Below are 11,788 nucleotides of genomic sequence, written 5' to 3'. Positions count from 1 at the left end.
AACTTTTTAATTATTTGGTTAAATTATGAGGTAAAAAAATTAATATGTTTGGGATGATTTTTTAATTTTTTACGAAAAGAAGTGTAAAATGTAGAGAGAAAAGAGAATCTTTGACTTTTTGGTATGAATTATTGACTTTTTGACTAATTTAATAATTTTTTGACTTTTTAACTAAAATAAAAAGTTGTCACCTAAGCATTAGACTATTTTGATTTCATTTTAAAATTGTACTATTTAAATTCACATAAGTTTATGTCAAACACAAACTGTGTATTTAAATTCACAACAAGTTTAAGTCAAACACCAATTGTGATAAAGTCGTGTGACATTTATGTTTTTATGTTTGATTTATGTGTTTTTAGTATAATTTTAAAATTTAAATTATGGATAAATTATGTTGGTATCTTTTGAAATTAGTAGTCACCCGTATGATACACAGGATTTTACAAAGTGAATAATATTAAATTTTTTTTTAAAAAAAAGAATCTATTTAATTGCATTCTCTAATATGAATAAAATATTTTTTATTTAATTTGTGTATGTAAACCTTACAATACATCATTCAAAAATTTTAATACTTCACAACATGAAATTTTTTAAAAAACCATCATAAATTATGTAAATCACCACATAACAAATAGATAATAAGATATAGCTAAGACAATCAAAAGTGGAGTAAAAAGCATACTAAAATTATAAATAATCAAAATAACTAATATTAAATAAAAGAATGCTATTTTTTCATTTTTTTTTCCAATCAATAAGAGATATTATATTAATCATCACACACAAGATAATGAATTAAAATAAAATTAATTTTAATTTCCATTATATTCAGTAACTGGTTAAAAAATATTACATGCTATTTATTATTATTATTGTTATTTTTGCCTTTAATTTTATATTGATTCACTAAACATAAATAGGTTTAGAAATGCATTAAAGTTGAACCGACAAACATAAAGAATAGAAAGATTTAAATTATTTAAAAAAACCTAACATTTTAAATATGAGAATGCTTGAATTTGCTTAAGTTTTGAATCTGCATAAAAAGACATTTAAAAAAAGAAGAAATTTGGTTTATGTCTCAAAAGAAATGTGTTCTTGAAAATTAATTTAATCATAAGTTATTTCAATATGACAATCAATAACAAAAAATAATTGACGATTAAATTTAAAACATAAACTCATATTCAAATAAATTTTGATGCTCTCTTCACTTCCAATGTAACATTTGCACCTAAAACAATTAAACACAAATAGTCAATAAGTGAAAGAGTCACAAATTAATAATAGTAGCACTTCAAAAAAGAATGAAATCTCAATTAAATGACACATTATTAGCCAAAAAAGAAAGAAATAAAAAAAATACAGGTTGTAAGAAAAAAGAAAAAGAAACAAAAACAAAAACATAATTTAAAGAAAAATATAAATTTCATTTCCCACAAACGCAAAAACTCATATAAGTACACATTTCAAATGTAAAGTAGATACAATTGGAAAAAAAAAAAATTCACTTGTGACTTGAAATTTAATGTAAGATTTTCAAGGCACCATGAAAAAGAGTCGAAAAGGGCTCAATGTTGATTGTGATTTTTTTTGCTTTTCAATTTTATTTTTGTGGTTCCTTTTTAAGACATTTGTTTTTATATTGAAAAAATTAAATTTAGACAAAAGTTATACTTGGAATTCTATCATATTTAAAATTTATATGGATAATTAATTGATGATTTTAAAAGATAAAATAAAGTTTAACTTGAAGATAAACTTTGAAAAGATTAAGTTGAAATATATGAGAATCTACAACAATCAAGTTCAAATAGAAGATAAACTTCAAGAGAGAGGAGTTATGAAGATAATAAAAAAATTATGTTCGAATTTAAAGATAAAATAAGATAAACATGAGAAAGTAGAATAAATTAAATAAAATTTAAACTTTGAAATTTAGATCTTATATATAGGCTAAAATTAATTTGACAATTAAAAAATGAAGAAAAAAAAGAAAACACGAAAGACAATGAGGATTGCTAAGTAGATGAGAGAATATTTAAATTATGGAAATTTAAGAATATTCATTTAAAATTTTTTTTTTAGAACACATTACATTTGGTTAACTTTGAAATTTAGATCTTATTTATAGGCTATGAAATTAATTTCCATTGGAAAATTAATTTAACAATTAAAAAATGAAGCAAAAAAGAAAATATGAAAGACAATCAAAGAGAATTGCTAAGTAGAAGAGAGAAATATTAAAATTATAAAAATTTAAGAATAATCATTTTAAAATTTTTTTTAGAACACATTACATTTGGTTATATATATAGTGCAGTATAGATTGAAAAATAATTAAAAATCATATCTTATTTAAATTTCATTATTTCAAAATTTTTAATTTTTAATATATGTGATAGAGGGAGAGGAAAAATTGGAATAAATCAAAATAAGGATTTAGATACAAATGTTTTTGATAGATATAGATTAACAAATCATATGTTTACCTAAATTTCGTTATTTTAATTTTTATTTAAATTTTTATTATATTAAAAGATTAAAATTTAGAGAAATGAGTTAGGGAGATTTCAAAAACTGCCACATAGAAGAGAAAATGTTAACTTTCCTTGAAAAAATTAGTATTGAAGTTTTGGAGAGTTTTGAAAACACACATATATATAGTCCACTCTCACATCACATTCTGAATATTACAATCCCTTTCTAAAATTTAAAGTTACATTACAAATTGTCTTCTCCATTAAGTGACTGTTTAGTTAACTAATAATTTTTGCTACTCTCAACTATTAATTTTTTTAAATATTAATTTTAGTTTACCCAAAAAACACGGAATCCCTTTCTAATTTCATTTGTAATACTTAAATCCCTAGACTTCATACCAAAGTGTAATTTTGGAAATAACTGATTGTTTCAACAGAGCGTGTGTTGCATGATCATGAAACCAAAATTTTTCCGCCTCAACCACACTGGATAATTCCTTACCTTCTTCTTCTTTCCAAGTTTTTTGAAAACCTAAGACGTTACTTCTCTCTCTCTCTCTCTAGCTTATCTCCATCATTTCTTCATCTTTCCTTTTCATTTTTGTTTCATTATTCTTCTAAAATCTATGTCTATCATTCTCTTAACTCAAATAAAGTTGACCCATAAATTAAAATCTATGTCTATCATTCTCTACCATGGCAACCACCATCATTCTTCAGATTCTCTTTATCATTATAGACACACATATATTATATACATACGTATACCCAATTAACTAAGCCAAGACCCAAATTGTAATAGTGGCTACCACCATGGGTGCCGTGAGAGGGAAAGGTGTTGGGCGGTGGATGTTGGTTGAGTGGAGGAGATGGGATGAGGTTGGTGGGTGTTTGCAACTATGGACTATTTACAAAAAATTATGATTTTGTTGTTGAAAATGCATTGCCTTTTCCTACCATTGTTTGATGTTCATTGAAGTTTTTGAAAATTGACTTCACTTTTCTATTTAGAGAGGTTCTTGAGCTAGAAAAAAGGTTGGAGATTTATGGTTTTGACTCAGATGGGTTGTTTGATGTTCATTGAAGATCCATGGTACCACGTGTACTAACTTCAACTTCACTACCAACTAAGCATTAGGTTATTTTGATTTTATTTTAAAATTGTACTATTTAAATTCACAATAAGTTTAAGTCAAACACAAATTGTGATAAAGTCGTGTGACATTTATGTTTTTATGTTTGATTTATGTGTTTTTAGTATAATTTTTAAATTTAAATTATGAATAAATTATACTGATATCTTTTGAAATTTGAATTTAATGCGAATTCCACTCTCACATCACATTCTGATTATTACAATCCCCTTTGTAAAATTTAAAGTTACATTACAAATTGTCCTCTCCATTGAGTGACTGTTTAGTTAACAAACAATTTTTGCTAACCTCACAATTTTTGCAGCCTAATCCATCTAACTTGGAAGGCTTACAACCCCCTCCCCCAGGTATAAACCTGTCACCACGGGGCCCACAACCATCGATCCCGGCACTGACCCCTGAAGGAGAGGCCAGCAGCGTCTAGCCCCCGTTGTCCTCCGGTGGTGACAACATCCCTCTCTGGGACGTAGAACTCCGAGCCATGAAGCTCTAGCTCCAAGGGGTCATGTAAAACATACAACATAAACCATCTACCACAGCCAACTCCCTATTTGTTGCTTTCATCAGGGACAAACCTCTACCCCCAAAGTTTAAAATGCCCAACATCGACTCTTTTGACGGTACGACGGACCCAGTCGACCACTTGGAGACCTACAGAACCCTTATGATCCTTCATGCATTCCCTGATGAAATTATGTGTCGGGCTTTCCCCGTGACACTCAAGGGGTCAGCTCGACTTTGGTTTAGTTAGCTGCCGGCGGACTCTGTCTCCACCTTCTAGCACCTTAGTGACTTCTTCCTCAGTCATTTCATTGGAGCTCAGCGCCAGCGACGTCCGGCAACCTAACTCCTCAACATTCGTCAAACTGAGGGGGAGTCGCTGCGCAGTTTCGTTACCCGCTTTAACACTGAAGCCTTGCAGGTAGCGGAAAACGATGACAAAGTCATCCTTACAGCTTTCATGGCCGATCCTGCGATCATCTGACTTCCTTTTCTGCCTCTCAAAAAACCCTCCGACCTCCATGGCAGCCCTACTCTCCAAAGCCCAAAAATACATGAACGCCGAAGATTCCCTAGCCGCTCGCCAAGACCCTGCAGCCAAAAACCCCACCACCAGGGAGAAGAGAAAGGATTCTGACACCAGAAACACCCAATACAATAACCGAACACCTCATTATACCAACCGACCCCCCCGAGCCGACCAATCGGCACCAGTCCGACCGCCCAGCCGGTTTGAGCGGTACACACCCCTCAATTCACCCATGGAACAAGTCCTTAATCAGATCCAGCGTGACTACCCCCTCAAATGGCCCCAACCATCACGGACTCCTTCAAATCAGAGAGACCAGTCCAAATACTGTCGTTTTTACCAGGACCACGGCCATAACACTGAAGAGTGTGTTAACCTTAAAGATCAGGTCGATGGCTTTATTCGTCAAGGTCGTCTCAGTCGATTCACAGAAACACGCCTTCAGCAGAGACAATGGACTGAACCCATCAGAAACAACCGCCGGCACACCCCTCCCTGACAACCAGCACAACCTAACCAAGGTCATGATCGTCCTCCACAGCAGCCTCGAGCACAAGGTAACCCCGCCCCACCTGTTGGAGAAATCAGAGTGATTTCCGGTGGGCTTGCTTGTGGAGGACCATCCCGCTCGGCCCAGCGGGCAAAACTTAGAAAAATAAGGCAGGGCTCAGACAAAGAAGTTGCCACATTGGACCGACCCTCCAAACAGCCTAAGCAGTGGATCGAGCCTATCACCTTTACAAACGCCGACTGCACAGGCATCTGTTACCCCCATGACGACCCTCTCGTCATCTCCGCCCTCCTCTCCAATTACAAGGTCAGACGGGTTCTCGTCGACAACAATAGTTCTTCAGACATCATCTTCCTCAATTGCTTCTGCCAGCTCAAGATTGGGGAAGAAAGTCTGTCTCCTCTCCAAACCCCTTTGGTCGGTTTCACGGGCGACCGGGTCACCTCCATTGGCTCCATCGATCTTCCCATCACAATCGGCGAGTACCTTCGACAGACCACCAAGTTGCTCACCTTCCTTGTGGTCGACTGCCCCTCTGCCTACAACATCATCCTTGGCCGTACCACCCTAAATGCTTTCCAAGCTATCACATCCACTTTCCACCTTGCCATCAAGTTCTCCACCGATCTTGGGGTCGGCACAGTGAGAGGAGAACAGACTGTGGCCAGAGAATGTTATGTCGCCTCACTTAAAGAAGTCAAGCTGAGGGAGGCTATGATCATTGAAGGACTTGACGTCAGAGACGAGAACGAGCTGGTCAGAGGGGAACTAGTGAAATAGCTTGTCGAGGTCCTCATTGATCCCACCAACCCGGCCAAAACTGCCAAGATCGGCAGCTAACTATCCCCCTAGGCCAAGGCCGACCTTACCGCCCTCCTGATTGAGCACAACAATGTATTTGCATGGACCCACTCCGATATGCCAGGTATTGACCCCTCTTTCACCATACACCGTCTCAGCATTGAGCCCCATTTCCGACCTACCGCTGGAAACAACGCATCTTTCACCCGGAGCGCAATAACCTTATTGCTTCTGAACTAGATAAGCTCCTTGAAGCACAGTTCTTCACAAATATGGACTACTCCAAATGGCTGTCGAATGTGGTTCTGGTTCGTAAAAATAATGGTAAGTGGCGGCTCTGTGTCGACTACTCCGACCTCAACCGAGCTTGCCCCAAAGACAGCTATCTTCTCCATCGCATAGATCTGCTGGTTGACGCCACGACATGTCATCAAATGCTCAGCTTCATAGATGCCTTCTCTGGGTACAACCAAATTCTGATGCACCCATCTGATCGGGAACATACCTCCTTTATCACCGACCGAGGTACCTACCATTATCGTGTGATGCCGTTTGGGTTAAAAAATGTTGGGGCCACCTACCAACGGTTAATCAATGCTGTCTTTCATTACCAGATAGGCCGAAACATGGAAGTATATGTCGACGACATGCTAGTCAAGAGCAAGCTCTCCACTGATCATCTGGCCGACCTGCGGGAGACCTTCGCCACCCTACGAAAGTACCAAATGAAGCTCAATCCGGAGAAATGCGCCTTCGGCGTATGATCTGGGAAGTTTTTGGGTTTCATGGTCAGTCAACGGGGCATTGAAGCTAACCCTGAAAAGATCAAGGCCTTGATTGAAATACAGTCTCCCAGAACAGTTAAGGAGGTTCAGCGGCTTACTGGCCGAGTGGCCGCCCTAAACCGCTTCATTTCCCGCGCAACAGATAAGTGCCTCCCCTTCTTCAAAGTTCCTCGGCAAACTTTTGAGTGGACGGCTGAATCCGAAGAGGCCTTTCAGCAGTTGAAGCAGTGCATGGCCAACCCTTCCTCATTTTTCAGGCAATCACGGGCGAACCCCTCTTCCTCTATTTAGCCGTGTCAAACACCACAGTCAGTGCAACTTTTATCAAGGAAGACAACTCTGTCCAACGACCAGTCTACTACATCAGTCGGGCTCTTAGAGGAGCGGAACAGAATTACCCACTGTTAGAAAAAATGTCCTTGGCTTTGGTCATCACCTCCAGACGGCTCTGTCCTTACTTCCAAGCCCATTCCATAGTGGTCGTCATTGATCAACCATTGAAGAAGATAATGCAACAACCAGAGCTTTCTGGTAGACTTATGCAGTGGTCGGTCGAGCTCAGCCAGTTCGACATCTCCTACCGGCCTCGGACAGCGATTAAGGGGCAGGCTATTGCCGATTTCATTATGGAATTCACTAATCCCACTCCAACCACAGCTCCTTCGCCTCCACCAACCCCTACCGAGCTAGAAAACCCCCATTCTTGGACCCTCAACATCGACGGATCATCCCGCAAGGAAGGCAGTGGGGCTGGCCTCATCCTCACCGCTCCTGACGGTGGATATTTCAAGTGTGCTCTCCAGTTCCTATTTGATGCCAGCAATAATGAGGCTGAATATGAGGCATTGATTGCAGGTCTTCACCTCACCAGAGACATTGGTGTCAGCCATATCCAAGTGTTCAGCGATTCCCAGCTCATCGTCGGACAAATCACGGGGGAATTCGATGCCAAGGAAGATTCCATGCGGGCTTATAGAGATATTGCACTCCCCTCGCTCGCCTCTTCAATAATTTCCACATCAAGCACATCCCTCGAGCGAAAAACTCCAAGGCCGATGAAATGGCATAGTTGGCTTTGGTAGATCAGTCAGACCTCAGCCACGGTGTCCACCTCGAGTACCTGGCCCACCGTGCCATTTCCCTAAACCAGCAGCAAGTCTATTTCCTCCAAAATGAACCTATCCCCTGGGCGTCTGACATCTTTCTATTTTTGACAACGGGGGAACTGCCAGATGACAAACAGCAGGCCGCCAAAGTCAGGGCCCAGTCGTCCAATTACATTCTTGCCGATGGTCTTTTGTACAAAAGGGGCTTTTCACGCCCATACCTGAGATGCCTTAATCCTGCTCAGGCAACCTACGTAATGAGAGAAGTCCATGAGGGTGTATGTGGCAATCATTCGGGTGTCAGGACCCTAGCCCACAAAATACTTCGCACTGGTTATTTCTGGCCTACTCTTAATCAAGATGCGACAGACTTCGTGCTCAAATGTGATAAGTGCCAATGTTTTGCCAACATCCCCCATGCTTCTCCCACAGAATTGATCACACTCTACAGCCTTTACCCATTCGCCAAGTGGGGAATCGACTTGATTGGCCCGTTGCCCACTGGCCGAGGGCAAACCAAATTCGCCATTGTCACCATCGATTACTTCACTAAATGGGTGGAAGTAGAACCCCTTGCCACAATTACCGAGCGGAACACAACCAGATTCATCTAGCAGTCGATCGTCTACAGATTTGGCATCCCTCAAGCCATCGTTTCCGACAACGGTAAACAATTTGGCAATGCCAAGTTCAGGAAATTTTGTGCCGAGCTTCAAATCCAGCCATGTTTCTGCTCCCCAGGCCATCTCCAAGCCAATGGCCAAGTTGAGGTCACTAACCGTTCTCTTCTGAAGATCATCAAAACTAAGCTGGAAGCTGCTAAAGGACTCTGGGCTGAGGAATTACCAAATGTACTTTGGGCTTACCGCACTACCGCCCGAACTCCCACTGGGGAGACCCCCTTTCGCTTAACATACGGCGCTAAGGCAGTCATCCCAGTGGAAATCGGTCTGCCTACCCCAAGGGTTCTACATCCCAATCCAGCACTAACTGAAGAGTTGCGTCGGGCAGACCTTGACCTAATTAAAGAGCTCTGAGAAACCACTGCAGTCAGACGCGCCTCATATCAACAGAAAATGAGAGCTTACTACAACCGCAGAGTCCGACCGAGGGAGTTCGCCTTGGGGGACCTTGTTTTACGAGAAGCAACCCTTGCCACCAAAAATCTGACTGAAGGGAAACTGGTAGCCAAGTGGGAAGAACTTTATGTTGTTAAAGCCGGACCTCGTCCGAGTACATACCGACTTCAGGACATGGAAGGTCGAGACCTCCCCCATCCGTGGAACGCCGAACACTTGAAGCGTTATTTTCAATAATTTCCCATTCTTGTACTGATTAATTATTGTATTTTTTTTCCGGCAATCCACACACTTGAATGTTCTTGTTCTTCTCTCACATGATGTAAATTTCTGATCAAATGGGCTACACTTTAATGACAGTAAGCTTATATCTCAGTTATTTGTGTGGTATTCCAATAACGCTCTGATTACAACCTCAGCCAGACTGAGTCACTAAAAGCTTTAGCCAGACTGAGCACGAAGACCTCAGCCAAACCGAGTTACTTAAAGCCTCAGCCAGACTGAGCATGAAGAACTCCGCCCGACTGAGCATAACAAGCCTCAGCCAATCTGAGCATGAAAAGCCTCAGCTAGACTGAGCATGAAGACCTCGGCCAGACCGAGTTACTTAAAGCCTCAACCAGACTGAGCATGAAGAACTCAGCCCGACTGAGCATGAAAAACCTCAGCCAGACTGAGCACGAAGACCTCGGCCAGACCGAGTTACTTATAGCCTTAGCCAGACTGAGCATGAAGAACTCAGCCCGATTGAGCATGAAAAACCTCAGTCAAACTGAGCACGAAGAGCTTAACCAGACTGGGTTACTTAAAGCCTCAGCCAGACTGAGCATAGAGAGCTCAGCCAGACTGAGCTACTTTAAGCCACTGAGTTACTTGAAGAGCCAGTTAATCGTAGCTTAACCTATACTGAGCACGAATGAAGAGCTCGGCCAAGGCCAGTCGTGCCAACTTCATGGTTTCGGCATAGTGGCCATACTTAGTCAAATTCCAAGTCCATGCTTTTACACCTCTTAACACTCTTTACATTTTTGGCTTTCATTTCCCAACTTAATTTTTCATTTATCAACACCCTTACAACATGATTTACAACTTCATTTTTGGGCATGATTTGAAACTTCACACTTTTGACATTCTTACATGCTTCCTTTACAAGTCAGATTGTCTTCTTACGTATCAATTTTTACAAGTCAGCCTCTTTCCTTACAAGTCAAGCCTAATTTGAATAAACCATTCTCGTTCATTTCAAACTCACAAACATAAAGACAGCAGTGTGACAAACACAACCTTATAATTTTATTCAATCACAAACTTATACACATGTTTATTACAGCAAAAAAAAAAAAAAAAACAACAACAACAATAACAAAACAACCAAAATTCTAAGTACAATTTTGTACACTTTCGTCATTCCTCTTCACTTCACACGAGGTCTTTTTCTTCCACGCCCTCGTCTAGGGGGGTCTGGGCCACGTCGTCTTCATCAATCTTTACACTGCTGAGGTCCAAGTCTGGGAACAGCTTTTCTGCTTTGCGTTTAAACATCTTTCAGCCACTGTCCCAGTACTCAGCCATCTCGTGCTTATAGAAGTCCGACCGCTGGAAGCTCTAGATCACTTCATCTTCACTCCTGCCCCCAGCGGTCGCTCCCTACGAGCTGCCCCCCCAGCCCCCTCTCTCGCCAGGTGGCTGGCGATCGTAGCATCGATAGCCATCTGAAAGTCAGCAAACCCCTTGAACTACTCTACTACTGCGATGCACATATCGGGGTATACTGCCCTCTCCGAGGCCGACTTGGTTTTCTCCTCCCCCAACTCCTTCTCCAGCGCTGCCTTTTCTACCACAGCCTTGGCGTGTTCATCCACAAGATCTCGCTCCAACCCAGCGATCTTCAGGTCTGCTTCTTCCTTTTCTTTGATCCACTGGGCGCGCAGATCTTCATTGTTAGTCATGGCCTCTTCAAAACGTACGTTGGCGACCGTGCATGCATTTTGAGCATCTTCCAGCTTCTTCTGCTCACCAGCCAGTTGGAACTCGAGCGACACCACCTTGCGACGTTCGTCCTCCAGCTCCACCTTGGCCGCGCACAGCTCAGCATGGGCACGATTTGCAGCATTGCCCTGCACGATCGCCAAAACCTCCATCTTCTTCGCCTTTTGAGCCTCCTCCAACCCCTTGGCACACGCACTTCGCGCAGCCTTCCTCCAACCTGTGCTCTTCTTCTTAAAACTTTCAAGTTGGGCCTTCGCCTCCTCCAACTTTGCCTTCACAAGTTTCACTTTACCCTTTGCAGCCGCCGCCTTTCTCAGCAGAGCCCCTGCCAAGTTGGTCGCCTTCATTTGGGCAGAGCACAGCCCCCTTAGCAGCTCAGCCTCATTGAACCTGGCCGCAGAGTGCACGGCTGCTTCGTCCACCACCCCCAAAAGGCGATCTGCAGCCGCCCTGGTTGGGCTTTCTTCTCCTTCTAGTCGCCTAGACACTGCACGAGCATGGTAGATAGCAGTCGGCAGCCTGACCCCCTTTCCTTGGAGCGCAGGACCCCCCTTGGCCTGCTGCTCTACACCTCCGTCAGGACCAGCTGACCCACTCTCCACTTGCATCTTGGGCGTGGCACTCCTGTGCTCTTCTTCTTCTTGGTCCCCCTAACCTTTCTCCCCCTGCACCTTTGAGGCAACCACCTTTTCTGGGTTAGCCTCCACTCCCTCCTTCCCTGCCTTCTCCACCACAGGGGTGTCCTCACCACCCACCCTCGCCTTCTTCAATCCAGGCGCATCTGTAGCCCCCTCAGGGGCAACACTTCTCTTCTTCTTCTTCTTCTTCTTCAAAGCCTCCCCCT

At 41.6% G+C, this 11,788-nt stretch overlaps 1 protein-coding gene across 1 annotated transcript; it reads left to right on the top strand.

The window, feature by feature from the left end:
* Positions 1-5,065: 5,065 nt before the first annotated feature.
* Positions 5,066-10,540, top strand: LOC145806886 (uncharacterized). Its single transcript, XM_082904734.1, has 3 exons — positions 5,066-5,230; positions 7,028-7,651; positions 10,505-10,540. The coding sequence occupies exons 1-3, from the start codon at positions 5,066-5,068 to the stop codon at positions 10,538-10,540; spliced, it is 825 nt and encodes a 274-aa protein (XP_082760860.1).
* The last annotated feature ends 1,248 nt before the right edge of the window (positions 10,541-11,788 follow it).

Source organism: Camellia sinensis, chromosome 14 (assembly GCF_055761805.1).
Source record: "Camellia sinensis isolate YWXY chromosome 14, ASM5576180v1, whole genome shotgun sequence".
In the NCBI taxonomy this organism is placed as follows: Eukaryota; Viridiplantae; Streptophyta; class Magnoliopsida; order Ericales; family Theaceae; genus Camellia; species Camellia sinensis.
Note: the sequence above shows the minus strand (reverse complement) of the source record. Positions and strands in the feature narration are given on the sequence as shown.

Bases quoted from the DNA above. Each gene is read 5' to 3' on its own strand.
- LOC145806886 (XM_082904734.1), top strand. From the start codon at position 5,066: ATGGCTTTATTCGTCAAGGTCGTCTCAGTCGATTCACAGAAACACGCC. The intron at 5,231-7,027 runs GTAACCCCGCCC...CTCATTTTTCAG, and splicing joins ACAGCAGCCTCGAGCACAAG to GCAATCACGGGCGAACCCCT. The intron at 7,652-10,504 runs GTCAGCCATATC...AACATCTTTCAG, and splicing joins ACCTCACCAGAGACATTGGT to CCACTGTCCCAGTACTCAGC.